The 17,412-nt window shown below is 40.9% G+C and overlaps 1 protein-coding gene across 1 annotated transcript; it reads left to right on the top strand.

Annotated features, from left to right (window-relative positions):
* Positions 1-4,074: 4,074 nt before the first annotated feature.
* On the top strand, positions 4,075-14,538 carry clu (clusterin). The gene is made up of 10 exons (XM_070925584.1): positions 4,075-4,159; positions 8,535-8,696; positions 9,160-9,308; positions 9,491-9,661; positions 10,010-10,180; positions 10,442-10,655; positions 11,696-11,836; positions 12,445-12,671; positions 13,280-13,470; positions 13,838-14,538. The coding sequence occupies exons 2-10, from the start codon at positions 8,582-8,584 to the stop codon at positions 13,848-13,850; spliced, it is 1,392 nt and encodes a 463-aa protein (XP_070781685.1). The 5' UTR covers positions 4,075-4,159; positions 8,535-8,581; the 3' UTR covers positions 13,851-14,538.
* The last annotated feature ends 2,874 nt before the right edge of the window (positions 14,539-17,412 follow it).

Here is a 17,412-nt window from a genome sequence, read left to right on the forward strand (position 1 = left end):
AAGGAATTTGACTCCGGCTTTTCATTGCTCTCAATGCGACACGCGGTTCCAAGAAGGATTTTCAGGACGATAGAAAGAAAGAAGTCAAACTGTTGTAAACAAGAATACAATAGTGCAAAGAGTGCTGAAATAAATATTGATTAATGTAACAGATTACTTTATATATATGTGAAGTAGGTGGTTATGTACAGCATATACATGTCTATATACAGTGTGCTTATATTTATATTTGACAGTGATGATAAGGGGATAAGGGATGATATGTACATGTTAAACAAACAGTGTGTTATTGACACTATATGACTGATTTAACTGTTCTTTTGTCTGTAGCGCCTACCAGAGGGGAGAAGTTGGAACAGGTTGAGTCCAGGATGCGATGGGTCTGCAGTGATGTTTCCTGCCCGTTTCCTGACCCCTGGAGCTGTATAACTCCTGGATGGAGGGCAGGTTGGCACCAATTATCTATTTCTGCAGTCCTGACTGTCCGCTGTAGTCTGCGCTCGTCCTGTTTGGTGGCCGATCCAAAACCAGACAGTGATGGATGTGCAGAGAACAGAATGGATGATTGCGGTTGAAAAACTGGATCAGCAGCTCCTGAGGGAGGCTGAACTTCCTGAGCTGGTGCAGGGAGTATGTTGGGATCTGTAGGGAGAATAAGTTACTGTATAAGAATGGAGTTCCTGCCACCTAGTGTCACGTTTGGCTTTTACACTGAAGGACAAGACAGCCAGATCCCTCAAGAGGCATGCTGTAACAGGCTCAGGAGAGTACAATTAAAACCTTGGTTTTTAGTTTAGACGATGATTCTGTCATGGAGTAAACTTTGTGAACGTTTTATGTGGACGTTCTTCAGCTGCAGGAAACAAAGAACAAGACGGTGGCCAGATACACTTAGACACACACAGACTTTATTTGACTCTTTGAGAAAGAAATCATCATCGACCATTCTTGAAACATAATGGAGAGAATTGAGATACTTTTAAACCAAACGTTTGGATGATCAGTTCCACATTTATCTGCCCTGGAGAGCATATCTGACATGCTGTATATTCTGTTAACAGGCGCTGAGTATATATAAATATCTAGCGTGGTGAACAGTTTTCTCCTAAACTCTGCTGTTTGATCATTAAACTGCTCGCTGCTTATGAGAGGAGCTGCTGTGCTTCCATGAACTCCACCTGCAACATTTGATCATTACATGAGAGAACAAATAATATCATTTGTTTTCTCACTATAGAGCAATGTGCGTTACCAATTGTAAAAATCATGCCAGGCCTTAAGTTTAAACGTTTTTATTCATTAAGGTTCCCGCATGTGTTGGAGAAACCAGAGCCTTTCTCAAGGTGTCCCGTTCAAACATAACAGCTAATATCCCACATTTCAATATGGATACAGTGCAAACATCTGCTGGAGAACCATTAAGCAGCAGATCAGTCTCTGCAGAGAGATGACGGCTGCTGACACAGAGCTCAGGAATCTGTGTGCGAGTGTGTGTGCGTGTGTGTGTGTGTGTGTGTGAGATTTACTGGAACATCCATCTCCTGAGATGACACAGTCCTCGCTTGTTGTTTATTAGGATTAAAGGATTACTGTTTTGTTTAAAGACACTTCAGTATTAATAATACTTGATTTGACAGGTCAAGCACTCGTCATTTGTTTAACCCTCTTGTTTCTGTCTTTGCCTCTTCACACTTACGGAAAGTTACAGTACATCATCATTTCAGTCAAAACAGTCTCTGGCGTCAGTGACCTCTGAGCTGTTTGGACACAACTCTGTAAAACCATGTATATCCAAGATGTTAACTTTTAGGGAAAACTGTTTCTTTAGCCTTGTGAAAAAGCTTTTTCCAGATAATCATAATTTTGTTTTGCTCAAGGAATATGAAAAGGAACACGTAATCCTTGAATTTTATCTGAATAATTCACAACCACCATCAATTTGGAGATATGTGCTTGCCGGGGAGGCTTCATTAACAAAGACACTGACTCTAGTTTTTCAAAAAGAAGAAAGTTAATAATAGCAGATGTTGTTTTCCAGCAACTCCCATACCCTTCAGTTCACACAGTTCTGCAGTTTTACTAAAGAAACAAACAACTGGCCTTTTTCAGGGCAAATATTTGGACTTGAGAGCAAAAGCAGGAAAAGAACAGGTGTAATTAATAACATTAGACGTGGCTTCACTGCATTCGGGTGTCCCAGCTCCTCGGTGCTGCTGTTATGCATGGCCTGTTGGCATAGTAGAGCCTTCGTTAATGATGACTAGTGACACCTGTGCTTTTACTGCTGCGGCGTGACAAAATGTCCTCTGTGGAAAAAGGTCTGCAGCCTCTTAAAACTACAAAATACAAATGTTGACACAAAACTGTTAACACAATTAAACTAAGGTATCATCGAATACCATTTTTAAGGCTTTGCTCAATATATCAATGTAGGAACTGTGTTATTATCATTATCATTATTATTATTATTATTATTATCTGTATCATTTATGTTGCTGGTCATTTTTGTGAACCTGTACATATTATGTGGTTTGATAACATGCAGATAAAGAAACGTGAAAGTGAAGTTATTAAATGTTGAGTCACGCTCAGGATGAATCAAATGCTTGTCTTTCCGCTGGGCAGCTCTGAGTGCTGCAGCCAATAAATTACAAAACTTCTGGAAAAGTCCTCAGGCTCACGAGCGTCAAGTCAGGTAGAGTCAAACACCATTAACGGAATAACATTTGCACTTGGATTTCAAAATAAAAGCACACCGGGTTTTGTTTTTTTTTTGCTAAAGTGGAGGAACATTTGAAAGCATCATGTGCAGTTTTTCAAATGCTTTGAGGGGACTTGTTGTTTTTATCATGTCTTACATAACAGATGTGAAATTTAAACACCAGATCTTGTTTGACAAGCTTATTCATAATGACATGTAATATCAACAAGAAAAAAAAGAAGTAACTGTAATGCCCTCAAACTGTCACCACCTGTGTTTTAATTTCTACAGCTGACATCTCTTTCTATGTGATTTACAGTCATCAGCAGACATAGAAAATATTGCTGCAGCTGTTCATACATACATATAATTATTATTATTATTATTATTATTAATATGTCACATGGATAAATGGGTTATCATAAACTGCAGACATATTTTTTTTTTTTTAAGGAAATAATGAGGCTTTTTGCATAATGATTATTTGCCTTTCTGTTTGTTTCTCTGACCACTTTCTGAATTTGACTAGTTTTTCCCCTCTCTCAGTCTACAAGTCAGCCATACTTGCTAAAAAAAAAAGCATTTTTCCAAGGTGGGATAATTTTCTTGCATGAAAATTTGTCCCAAAATCTTTCCATAAGCACTCAAGCACCCACAGGACCCTCACTTTTTACTTGGGACATCGAAGTCACTAAATCCCCCTGCATTTAAAGGAGTTTAACATGCGTCATAACGTGACTATTTCTTCAGTTCTTTGCTATTTTGTATGTATATAACAGTTCTGCATTTGTTTACCTACTTTTTCTCGGCCTTGTTGTCCTCTTTTTTAGCTTTGTTGTCCTCATTTTTAGAAATAGAAATAAACATACTTATTTCTATTTCTCCTGTTCTGTTAGTAACGTCAGTACAGATTAAACAAACAACATATAATGTGTTCATTGGCAAGCTTTAGAAGAGCTGGTAGGCTGATTTTGTCTCCTTTGGACAGAGCTAGGTTAGCCTAGCCTAGCCTGCTTCTCGCTATTTCCAGTCTTTATGGAAAAGCTAAGCTAACTGGCTACTGAGTGTAACTAGGCAACCTGGCTAGCTAGCTAACCTACAGCACAGACAATGAAGAAGAAGCTAGCCTTATTACTGTTCCTTTGATAGCTTTAAAGCTTTTAATGCCATTTGAGATTGTTATATAGCTATACTACACGTGACATGAGAAAACAAAAGAACAAAAAAACGTTTTGTCCAAACTTAAAAAGAAACGTTCACGATAACGATTTATTTTGAAGCGTAACACAGGAAATTAGCTTTTGTATTGCGGCTGCATGACAGTAGCAGCGGCGGTCAGCATGTTTGCTGAGTGAATCACATGTCTGCACCGTCCCCGTTATCCGGTGGTATAAATACGAGCAGCAGAGGGACCGAGGCAACTTCAGACGGTCTGGAGTCTCAGGAAAACAAACAGAGGTGAGTCAGAGGGGCTTTTATTGTTTTTTTTGTTTTTGAGAGTCTGCAGCTCAAACGGTGGTGCTAAGAAAGTGGTCTCTTTATATGCCAGCTGTGATAACAGTGTTATCATGATCAATTAGAATAGAATCATTCAAAACATGATCTGCATTTTCCAGGTTTAGCTTATGCCAGATTGTAAACAATTCTAACTCGGCTGTATAATGTGTCCTCATTTTATATTTAAATGTTGGTGCCTTCAGTTGTTTTTCTTCATGCAGAGATGCTGACTTCATAGCTGCTGTTTGTGTTGCTTACTCATGGGTGTGACCTCCATCTTTGGATCAAAACAACTGGATTAGGGTAGATGACATCATATTGTGGTTGGTTCACTTTAATACACTTAAGGCTATAAACTTGGGCACGCCCAGCATCAATGTTAACTGCAAAATAGGTTATAAACACGCTACTGTTATATTCTGATAATCTTCCAAATTTACATACACTGTGAAATAGCTATTCAGCAATATCGGCAGTTCCCAAACTGAATTTTGGGGGTTTCTTGTACATTTTCTAATTTAGAACTGACCTTCATTTCTCCATAACCATATGACAAAGGGAATCCTTTGGGTGCAGAAGTCCCCAAACACTTCAAATTAGGCCAAAATGAGGCCACATGTGCCGGTGTCCCATTTGGCCCAGATGATCCAGATTAGTTTGTTCCGTCTTATTCTGGCATTGGGAAAGTCGTTTGTGCAGGTATGAGCTTTGGAGAGAGAGAGAATGAGACAGAAGCAGAAGGAGAATTAACCAGCAGTGAAAACAAGCATCAGCAGGAGCAGCAACCTGTAGTTATCAGCTGATGTATGTAATGTTGCTGCAGATATTTTAGGCATGGCAGCTCAAAAAAAACAACATAGGATAAGACTTAACTGATCTCTGGAGGAAATTAAAATAGCAAACTAAAGAAATTGCATTCAAAAAGCTAGATACAATACAATATACACATTACAGTACATCAGTGATTTGTGCAAATATTTCTGCCAAGAAATCCAGTAGTGGAACTCCGGCAGCCATGATGAACTATATATGATATATGTACATAGGCATAGGTATGAATAAAAACATACATACATAATGATATATTAGAGTATGGTCGCAACAAACGATTATTTTCATTATCAATGAATAGTTTGATCTATAAAATGTCAGGTATTAGTGCAAACCCCAAAGATGTTCAATTTATTATCATAAAACACTAAGAAAACAGACAAGCAGTCACATATCGAAAGCTGGAGCCGGTAAAGTTTTGACATTTTTGCTTAAAAATGCCTGAAATGGTAAATTGATTATCAAGATCCAGAAATTAATTTCAGCTTCTTATTAAAGTATATAGTTTACTATATAATATATGTTCATTATGTGTAATATACACACACTATACATTAATATTATAATGCTATGAAATATATACTGTATAGAAATTGAAGAGAACACCATGATAGAGCATATAATATAATACAATAAAATATAGTAGCAATATAGTATTGTTATACAGTGATATCTATATATAGCTTTAGATATGGACTCAAACACGTCATGTGATGCAGATGTGTTTGCCTGAGAAGACCGTGTGTAGCATAGTGGACAGATGTTTCACTGTGTGCTGCACTGTATTTCACTACATAAAGCTTTCTGGAAGGCCTTGCAGGCAACATCTGGACTGGAGGACGGTTGGTCGGTTTGCATTCTTTCAGTTGTGTAACCAGGACCCTGCAGCTGCTCCTCAGCAAATCAAGTAGCTCGGCCTCTGCATTGTAAATGGTTTCTCCTTTCTTTCTTTCCTTCCTTCTTTCATTTGTGTATTTGTTTAACTTTCTCTCTGTCAACCTTTCTCTGGTTTGTTCTCTCTGGCGTCGTCTGGTTTTTCCTCTCCTCTTATGCATTGCTCAGTCTTTCCCCTCTCTGCACGTCGAGCTTTACTCACTCAGGTTTTTTTTTTCTCATTAAAGGTCTTGCTGGAAGCATTGAGTCCTTGTTTACAAACCCTCCAGTAACTGGCATGCTGTAATTAAGCAAGAGCTTTATTGTCACATGAATAATGACCTCATTGTGTAAGCGGCTGCAGTTTGCTGCACCGTACTCGTGAACATATGAGCTCATATAGAGAGGAGAAAGTGGGACATTTTTTTTAGCCCCCAGGTGGGCGTTCAGTCCTGCTGGGTTTGGAACAGTTTGTGACATTTTATTTCTGTTTTTCACTGCAGATTAAAAGCACAGAGATTCAGAGAAGTCCTACCATCAGTACATTGAACTGACACCAGGAAACCCCGTTGTTCAAACCCACAATTTTAAATGTCGGGCTGTAATTTTAAAAGGATGCAAAGACCATCCAGAATATTCCAATCTGATTTAATGGTGCAGCCATCAAAACACTTCACTCTGTGTAAACATCATAAACCTCGTGTGATGCGGTCAGACAGCGTTGAATAAGATGGGGAAAAAGTAAGGAAATTGTATGTTAAGAGATCAAAAAACAAATGAATGTAAAATAAATAAATCTTTTTCTGTTCATTTGGACAGATTTATACCAACTATGATGGAAAAACAACATGCTGTGCATACTGTACTTTGCTTGTTTCCATAGGAACAGGAGATGGTGGGCGAGCAGGTGACTGCACAAACATCACTGAGCAGGGGAAGAACAAGTGCTTTCTAATGTAAAAAAAAACCAAACAAGTTACATAAGAGATATTTTGTTTTCATGACATTTTATATTTTACATCAGATAGTAAACACAGTAAACCTTATTCCATATGGGTCAGCATCCCTCTCACCTTGGACCTTAACTTACACGATATGGCCAAAAGTATGTGGACACTCCTGTCCACATGTACTTAAAGCTGCTATAATCAGTAGTTTGTACCTTTAACAATGGTTTAAATGATTATGTGTAATGTGAAAGGTGTCGCTCGTAGTGATGAACCCAAAGAGAATCACCACCTGACTGCAGTTCCCCTCGGCTTCACAGGAGTGTTTTATTGTTTTTGTTTCCGGCCTACAGGTTTACTGTTTTAGTTCAGTCTCGAGGCTCTCATCAGCATGGTTTCCAGCAGCAGCAGGACGGTGTTTTCACAGTACTGGACCTACATTCTCCAGGCAGACTGAAACATGACTCTAAATGAATGATAGTGTTTCTCCACGTCTGCTGGATGTGTAAATAAGCAACAGTTAACGCTAACAAGTTCACCATTTCAACTTAATCTTGACACAATGTCATTGCTGTGTTCATAGCTTGTTTCTGCTGCCCCCTCAGTCGTTGTGCTTGACGCTCGCTTGTGGTCAAGAAGTGGTTTCTTCAGAAGACTTTGACTGGCCTGCACAGAGCCCTGACCTCAACTCCGTCCAGCACCTTTTGTATGAACTGGTAATGCTGACTGTGAGCCGGGCCTTATTACCCAGCATCAGTGTTGGACCTCTCTAATGCTCTTGTGGCTCAATGGGAGTAAATCCCTGCAGGCAGGCTCCAAAATCCGGGCGGAAAGCCTGAAACCAGAAGAGTGGAGAATGTTACAGCAGCAGATTAATGCCCACGGTTTTAGAATGAGACTTTCAACTTTTGTCCATAATAAGTGCCAAGTGTTATTCATTCACGTTCCCCATTCTCGTTTTCTTGGCCGGCCAACCTCCTTTTGCATGTTTGAAATAATGTCATTACTTGGCTGGACAATGGCAGGTAGATTGGTGCATTTGGACCGCCGTGCTGTGTATTTACAGGAAAAGGAATGGTTATGTCTGGCTGCAGAAGTGATCAACAGAGAGAGATTTATACTGGCTGGGAAAAGCTGCACAGAGAGGAGAGAGGAGGCCAGTCCATCTGTCTGATGACTTTCTCCCTTTGTCTTTATCTCGTGTGCTACAGTCTCTCTCTGTTGAAGCTGTCATTGTTGAATATACGGGCAGCTGACCAAGCGCACGTCAGAGAAAAAAAATGGGTAAACAGAGAAAGGGCCTGCTGTTCTCTTTATGTAATGCGTTTGAAAGGCACCGTTGGTCAAAGTCACAGGAAGCACTGATCTGAGGTCGGTCAGGTGATAACGTCCTTGCTCATGGTTTAGTGAATGAGACGAGGGAAATGATCTATTCAGCAGGCACCAGCTTGAATAATTTATTAGTATTGATCAGAGCGGCTATTTTTATATTATGTCCTGTAAGGGTGGAAAGCTGCTGAGCAAGCATGGTCATTTTCTACTGCGTAGGTCTGTCTGGCGTCTTTACAGCTCGTGTCGCCCTCTAGTGGACGTGGAGGGACCCTACAACAACATCACAACACAGTCAGGAGGAGTTTACACTGAACCTGTATGTTCATGTCTGATGTTTTTTTTTTGCCCCCCAGGTTTCTTTTCTCATCATTGCCTGCTGGCCCCGTGAGAGTCAGAGAGGATGTTAATGATGATGATGATGATGAAGAAGAAGGGGTCGAAGTCTCTGGCTGTGGTGGCCCTTCTTCTGGCCTCAGCCAACTGTATCCTTCCTCCATCAAAAGAAGACCTTACCCGTAAGTTTCACTTAAGGGTCAGTTTACAAAAAGCAGTTTTTGTGCTTGTGTGTTTTTCTTTTTGGTTATTGTTTTATTAGAACATCTGTGATCTCTCATCTCTGTGGTTACAGTAACCAGGACTTTGTCTGTTGGGATTTTAAAATGTATTTATTTAATGCTGTGAACACCACAAATGAAATACACATATTGTGGTGGACAGCTCTAATACCTGGTGTGAGTGCACCCAGGACGCATTGAAGACACATGGAGATCCGATCGCTCAGACCACATTCAGAGGTGGTCTGGGCCGTATATGGCCACTTTCTTTCAGGGGTGTGTACGCAAATGTGCCCTGGTGTTATGCATGTCAGTATCAGCTGCAAACAGGCTCAGAGACAAATATCTAAAAGCCTGAACAAATGAAACTAAAGTTACAGGAATGCACGCCTGCAGTGAATACGTGACGCGTTTCTTTTCTCAGAGCTCTCCCTGCAGGGAGAGAGGTATCTGGATAAGCAGATTGAAAACGCCGTGAACGGAGTGAAAGAGATGAAGAGTGTGATGCAGAAATCTTCAGAGGACCACAAGACGTTCTTGGATGCTCTGGAGAAGACCAAGGAGCAGAAAGAGGTAGAAACATCGGAAACTGATGCCAGAATGAGACAGTGTTTCTTCTTCATCATAGGATTTCCCAATAAATTCATTAAAAATGCCTTTTTCGCACATAGACACAGTAGATGTTTAGAAGTTAGGGTTAGTGAAACTAAAATAACAGCTTGCCTCTTGAAGCCTTTGTTTGTGTTTCACTGCAGGAAGCGATGCGTGCAGCTCAGGAGATGGAGGCCAAGCTGGAGCAGGAGGAGGAGGTCTGCAACGAGACCATGAAGGCTCTGTGGGAGGAGTGTAAGCCTTGTCTGAAGAACACCTGCGTTAAATACTACTCCCGCACATGCAGCAGTGGATCCGGGCTGGTGGGACGCCAGGTCAGACCACCACATGTACACACACACACACACATACCTATACATACATACACTATATGAGATTATATACTGTATATGAGGCTGATATTGGCCTTTGATTATAATCCAGATATTAGCTGGTCATGTCCATCTTTAATAATGGATATAATGCAGTTTCATTGATTACATGTTGCTTTGAGAGCCAGTCAATACTGCTGGATCTTTATAGGAACCCCTCAAACCAAAATGACAGTAATTCAACTTCAACACAAGTATCCACGAATAACGTTAATGAATTCAAATGTTAATTATGTTAATGTGAAGTTTAAGGCTTGATCTTAAATCAAACGTTCTCCCTTGTATGTGCAGCTGGAGGAGGTGCTGAACAGAACGTCTCCCTTCTCCATCTGGATCAACGGGGAGAAGATAGACGTCCTGCAGAAGGAGGGGCAACGCCAGAGCAAGGAACTGAAGAACCTGGAGGAGAAATACACAGTGATGGCCGACGGTGTGGACAGCATATTTACGGACAGTATGAAGGTACTGTTTACCTGTTAGACCGTAGACGTAAACACTGCTTAAAGTACCAAGAGTAGAGATGGGAGGTCGTTTGGAAGCTTTAACATTTGAAACAGTAGAGCTTTATAGGTGAATCTCAGAACACAGTTTTAGGGTGAATCCTGATAAAGGATCACAGCGAGCCAACAACAGTAACGTGGATGCAACGGCACGATGACAGAACAAAGACGTTAGCAGGCACACCAGCATCAGCTCTGCCTCTGTGTTCTTGGTGGTCCTCAGGTGGCTGATCACGTGCACTACAGCCCTCCAATGTTCTCGCTTCCCAATTTCCTGGGACCGTACACTCGCCGGAGCAGAAGCATTCGCTCTCTGTTCCACGATCCTCTCCACGGCTTCCAGAGCTTGTTCTCCCCCATGATGGGCATGGGCAGGAACTTCTTCAGCTCAATGGGCTCCATGATGGACATCGACGCAGACAGGTCTCCCAATGAAGGTACATTTTCTACTTTAATCCCAACTGTAGATGCCCTGTTTACTTTTTTACTGTGTACTGTATTATTTACTGTATTCCGAAAAGCTTTTGCGGGGTTTGCAGGAAGTTTTGACACGAGGGGGGTGGGGGGGGTGTCTGTCTACTGTAGTATACTGTGAAGTGCATACCAGTGATTCATAAGGGCCAGTCCTAATCTCAGAGTATACTTTAATGATCTTTTGACTGTTTATTGTGATAAAACTGCACATTTCAGTCTAAACAATTAAAATTGTGTCTTATGCAGGAAATAATAACAAAACAACTCAATAACTGGAAAAATACATTAAAGTCACTAAATCACCATTGCAAACACTGCTATAAAGTTATATTTATATTATACAATGTCTGTTAACAGTATTTACTATACACAGCTATAAAAGACGTCATACATTTAGCACTGTGGTGTGTGAGTTTTCAAAGCAACGCAGAAGAACAAACAGAGCTTAAAATGCACAAGTTAAAAGTCACAAGATATGATGGACAAATACAGATTGTACTGCAAACTGAAAAGAAGTGATTGGGTATTTAATTGCTTCAAAGTCCTTTTTAATGAAGTGTAGATATTATTTTAATGATTATAATAATAATAATAGCTTGCATTTATATAGCGCCTTTCAGGGGACCCAAGGAGGCTTTACATTAGAATTAACACGTGAAGGGATAGCAGAGTTAATGAAGTCCATAGGCCTTGGTGAAGAGGTAGGTTTTGTTTACATGTGTGCATGCATATCATTACCAGAAAACTGACCTCTAGACTGGTTGCCAACCTTGAGTTTAAGGGGTGTAAGGTGTTTGGGATATATGTCTTGGCATTTAATTATTTTATGTCTTTTTTTTAAAAGGGGTCCCTTAAGGAAAAAGGTGGGCAACCATTGTCGGGCACAACTGGTTCTGATGTTTAGAGATGATTAACAGCAGTTTCATATTGCTGCTCTGTCAGCTGCACTCTGCATCAGTTGAATTGAAAAAAACAACAACTGTGCGTTTGTGTCTGGTCGCAGACGGTAGCATGAACGAGGACGTGGTCGTCACCAAACCTTTCGGCAACGGCAGGATGACCTGCAGAGAGATTCGCCGCAACTCAGCCGGCTGCCTCAAGTTCCGCGACGAGTGTCAGAAATGCAGAGACATCCAGCATATCGGTGAGATAACTCTCTGGTCCAGTGTTTTATTGATTATTTGATGTTGTGACACAATAGTGTTAGTCCAAAATGTGAACATGGATACAAGATTAGTACGTTAGAAAATGTGCAACACATAGGCAGCAAAAAGAAACAAATAACGAGCAACACTGAGGGAACAATACATTCAATTAAAAGGTTAAGTGGGTGCAGTGAGGTCCGACTGTGTCCTTTCATGCAGCCTCCTCCTGCAGGAAACCGGATCTGAATGAGCGACACAATTAGTATTTCTGTTAATGCTGGAAGCAGGAAGGGCTTCAGATGAATGGCGGCGGATGCAGAGGGAGTTTAATTTAATTATGCAATCTACTCCTTTGTGTTGATGATGTTTTTGTTCCTCTGACGGCAAATAACGTATCATCTGCAGTGAGACATTTGGGAAGTACAAAGAGGTTCATATTGATTTCACATTCAGAGGGATAAACACGATAGCCTAAAATCATACAATGAAACAAATGTAACGTCCTCCTCCAATCGACAAAAGCCCGGCGTAGTCGGTGAAGTGATTTCTCTAACCTGACTCGAGCTCCATGACGATGTTGTTCGCGTGCTACCTGTTTCCTTCGCAGACTGCTCCGGGAAGAGACCCCTGGAGGGCCCGCTGAAGGAGGAGCTGGAGGAGGCGCTGGCCATGGCCGAGCGTTTCACTCAGCAGTACAACAGCCTCCTGAAGAGGTTCGAGGAGCAGATGTTCAACACCTCCTCCATCCTGGACCTGCTCAACAAGCAGTTCGGCTGGGTGTCGTCGCTGGCAAATGACACCAACGCCAAGGACGACATCTTCCGGGTTCAGACGGTGTGTAGACCTGCTCGCTGTGCAGAATCTGTCTGTTAAACTCATCTGCGCTGCGTCTCTCTCTCCGCCTGTCTGTGCTGGTTAGAGGCTGTAATGAGTGCTGCAGTACATACAGGAATAGAGCGAATACAGGAAATATAAAACAGAATTTGTAACAAGCTGGTACAGAAAATGGATGAAGGAATATCCTTAATAATAATCTGCATAGTGAGAAATGTGAAAAATATGAGAACATGAAGTCTGTTTCACGATTAACTTTAAATTTAAGACAAACTTTACATGCTTTTTGTGAATAGTGTGATTATCTCAAGTTTTTTTGTTGATACATCTGTTTTCTTTGAAGCAATTCCGTTAACCCCTGACAATTTTCTCTTTTGCGAGACAATAAAAGCAACCTTAAACCTTACTTTTAGCTTGACGACCGCCTTTCAAGTTAGATTTTATGCTATTAATAAGTAATAAGCAATAGTTCAACTGAAGTGAAAAGATCAAAATGACTATAATTGGAGCAGTAACAGCCATTATCTTCCCACTGTATCTGCATGTGCGCAGTATATCAGTATGCAGATGTATTCAGGCTGTTTGCTCGAACGCTCCCTGTGCTGCAGGTGATCAGCAGGGACACTGAGGAGAAGCCAGGCGAGGAGAAGCAGCAGTCTGGAGAAACCAACGTGTCGGTGCAACTCTTCGACTCTCCAACCATGAACGTCAGTGTGCCGGGCGACATCCCCTGGACCGACCCCAAGTTCTCTGAGGTGGTGGCCCAGGAGGCTCTGGACCGCTACAAGGAAAGCAGCGTGTGAGTGTTGGGCAGGGCTACAAGCAGGAGAAATAATAACAATAATACATTTAAAGGGATATTTTCGGGGATACACTTTTGTTTGCTTTCTTGCTGAGAGTTAGATAAGAAGCTAGTAACTGGACTATTGTTTCCGATGTCTAGAGAGAACTTTAACGCTGAACAACAGCGACATTTTAAGCATTTATTTTTCGACTCTTTGATCGTCTGCTTTCCCAAAACCCTGCTGTCCTCTCCAGCTGTGATTTGTGGGGAAACGGCACATGGATCATAAGGAGTGAAAATGAACTTCAGCTTACTTTCTAAAGAAGATACAATATGAAACAATCGCTGACAATCTCTGATGTCCTTCTCTTTGTTTTTCCAGTGTGGTCAAATAGGTCCCAGTTGGATTTGCGGCCCCAACCTGAACTGTCTAATGACAAGTGAATGTTCTGGATTCATCAAAACACACCTGAAACCCGACGATAAACACACCTGGGAAAGTCCTGGTTAAGTCCTGCTTCTGCAAACAACCTCAGAGATTTATATTATTACACTAGAGCTCTCTGTCCTGCTGTAAGAGAAGATACTCAGTAGATGTAGATAACAGGCCTCCTCATGTCTATAGCATCTCCAACATTAAGGCCTTATACCATAGGTGAGCTGGGCTTTGCAAACAGGTGCCATAGCACTTCCATGATTCATGCTTAAGTTTCCGTTAAAAAGCCGTAAAAATGTAATTGAAAGTGTTTACTCTGCATTCAGGCTCTCTAACACAAGACGATTAAACTGATATTTCCTCCACAATGAAACAAAGATTTGATTTGTTGCAAAGATTTGTAGAAAACTAACGCCCAGAGCAAGTTTATTCAGGCTGTTTCAGTGACTTTAACGACCCGATCCACCCTTCTACAGATCGCCGATAGCTTCTATCAGAGTTGGTTGAAGTGGTTGACTTGCTGGAGTTAAAATCGCTGATTGGAGGGATTAAACTTGAGAAAGTGAAAATAGACCATTTCTCTGAGCCCCTCTGTGCAACAGCCTAGCAATGAAGCAATAAATCTAATAAAAACCTGCTCAAACCCATTCAGTGTCTTTCTCATTTCTGCTTTTTTATGATTTCAGGCTCCTTTTGTAAGTTGACTTTGGCATTTAAGAGTCATTAACACCTTCGTCAAATGAAGCTTTTCTCGTGTGTGGAACCAAAATGTGTCTATGCTGCAAATGGTGGCCAGAGACTGCATTTATCAAATAGTGAAACGGGAGCACACAGCTTCTGAGACACGTTTTGGATCGGCTGAACAACTGACAAAATCCCTGCACTTTCTATGCTCACTTTTTTGTGTGATACAGATATGATGTAAAAATGGATTTCATTAACTTTTTAGGCCATCAATCTACACACCACAACAATGAGAGCTGCTTGTAAAAATAAGTTTTACACACACACACACACATTTCCATTCAAATGTTTGATTATTTCAAACAGAAATAAATCGAGTAAAATATCTAAAACCTTTCAACTTTGGTCAGAAAGTCCTGTGTTCATGTAGGACCTCATGAAAAGCAGCAGAGTGAGAAAACATGTTTTTGGGGCCTTTAAGGGTCGCTGTAACTAGAAAAGAAGCCGCTTGATGAATGCATCTTATTCTTCACCGTTTGCAAAATACTTTTACCCTCGAGTTGGTCTTTAAAAAGTTTTCTTTAAGTGTGATTCTCCATAAATGCGGGCAACGTTTTCAAACGACCAATAAAGAAGTGAGTAGAGAGCAGCGTTTAAAATATTGTGCCGTTTTTATTTTTGTGTAAAAATCACACAGCTGCTAGTTGACTCTGCAGAGATACAGTACATCCATGCAGTTAAACATCTAGGATCCCACAGCCAAGAGAGAAGGAATTAAATAGAATATTCTTTCGCTGTTAGTCAGCAATTAATGCAAATTTACATATGAGTCCAAAAAGTGTGTATCATATACAATATACAACACAGATCTGGGAGCAAATAGCATTCAAAATCCCATCAAAGACTTCGTTAACGATTGCTTCTGCCTGCCTGGATTGCCTTCTGGGTTCAGGGATGGAGGGGAGCTTTTGTGCTAGCAAACATAAATCAATCCCACATGAAGGTTTTTAATCGGGTTTTAAATGGTATTAGTTCCAGGTCTGGAGACAATATCACACACTCACGCGCACACGCACACCAAGTACATCATCGTCCTCAACAGCAGAAAAAAGAAGGCGAGCCTTGATACAACAAGGAAGAGAGGTCAGTCAGCCACCGCGGAAACCTGAACGCCAGTCGGGGAGTAAGGCTTTAGAAGAAGACGGGTTCTTCCAACACACAGGAAGCTCCAGGGACAAAAGAATTAACCGAACAAGACGGGGCGTTTCAGGGTACTGGCACAAAAACAACCAACAGTTTCCAGGTTGTCCTGAAGAAATAAAACTCGAGTGGTTCATTATTGTTTTTTTCCTTCTTAAAGCATCTTTTTTTTTTTTCTTCTTTTAAATACATGTGAAAGACAAGAACAACATGCAGGTTAAAAGAAAGCAAAGAGGGACGTAACAAATAAAACAAAATAAGGTTTAAGTTCAAAGTGCAGTTTGGTCATTCAGGTCTCTCATTCTGTTGACTGGTCTCCGTCTGTAGTCCTGTTAAGCTTCATCTACAACCAGCAAAGGGTCGTATCTTGCAAATTTAGGGTGAAAGTGCTCTGATAAAACACTGATCTGGAGATTACTTCCCTCTGGTGCTGGGAGCGGGGGGGGGGGGGAGTGGACTGCTCGTCAGTACCAAAGAAGAACAAAAAGGCAAAATGAATCACAAACATACAGTAGATGGTGTTTTGGAAGATCTAAGATACAAAAACTAGAGTATACTGTTCACACAGTTGCTACTATCATAGTACAAACAGCTAAGTATAGTTGGTCTGTGAAGATGTATCGCCCGTACTTGCATAGTGCAGACTGCCTGATAGGAAAACAGCTGCATTTGAACTCTATCTGCACCAGGATCTGTGCACGTGTGTTTGCTGACAGGGAAAAAAAATAAAAATCACAGGAAAACTTCTCCCTGGTCAGCGACGCCATTCTTCATGAATGCCGCCTCCTGCAGTCGAGCAGCTGGAGTATCTTCAAACCCTACGAGTCAATGTCTGTTTTGACCAAATGGTTTCCCGTCCAGGTGACGTTAAAGACCGAAAAATAAAAAAACACAGCAACCAAGAATAAGGAGGTTTTAAAAGGAAAGTTGAAATGTTGATGCACAGCTAATCAAGAGAAACCTTTAGGAAGTTGTTTTTTCTTTTTTTCCTTTTTTAAACATAGCCCAGGTAGAGAGTGATAGTTCAGTCATTTGGCATAAAGTTAAACCATTCAGTCACATCGAACACTGTGTAACATAAAGGAAAAAAAGACGACAAAGCACATTCATTCACTGCAGCATCATGCCATCAACCACACACACACATATGTGTGTAGACTTCAGGGGGCAGTGAGGAGAGGGAGGTGGGCTGAATTCATGTCACAGGATGAGTCAAAAAACAAAAAAAAAAGCCTTCACCATGATGACTTAGCCGTTAAAGGCCTCACACAAACATACACACAAAAGTCCTGACCACACGTAGCACAGTATGTTCCATGGAGAGGCCGACCACACCAAACTCACACGCGTTCCTTTGCTTAGTGGCATTATGTAGATTCCTGGCGTCTACTTTCTCATGTTATCAAAGCCTCTAATCTGTGGTGTAGCATGTCTCTGTGACCTATCTTTAACGGATTTCTTTGAAATGCTTGTTTTCCAAAATTGTTGTCCAGTTCTGAACAGGTATTTACAGCAGAAGATAAGTAGGTACACCAATAAGTCAGAGACAATTAAAGGAATACTTTGACATTTTGGGGAATACGTTTATATGCTTTCTTTCCAAGAGTTAGATGAAGACGTTTCAGCATATAACTCCC

The sequence above is a fragment of the Enoplosus armatus genome, chromosome 19, assembly GCF_043641665.1.
Source record: "Enoplosus armatus isolate fEnoArm2 chromosome 19, fEnoArm2.hap1, whole genome shotgun sequence".
Taxonomy (NCBI): Eukaryota; Metazoa; Chordata; class Actinopteri; order Centrarchiformes; family Enoplosidae; genus Enoplosus; species Enoplosus armatus.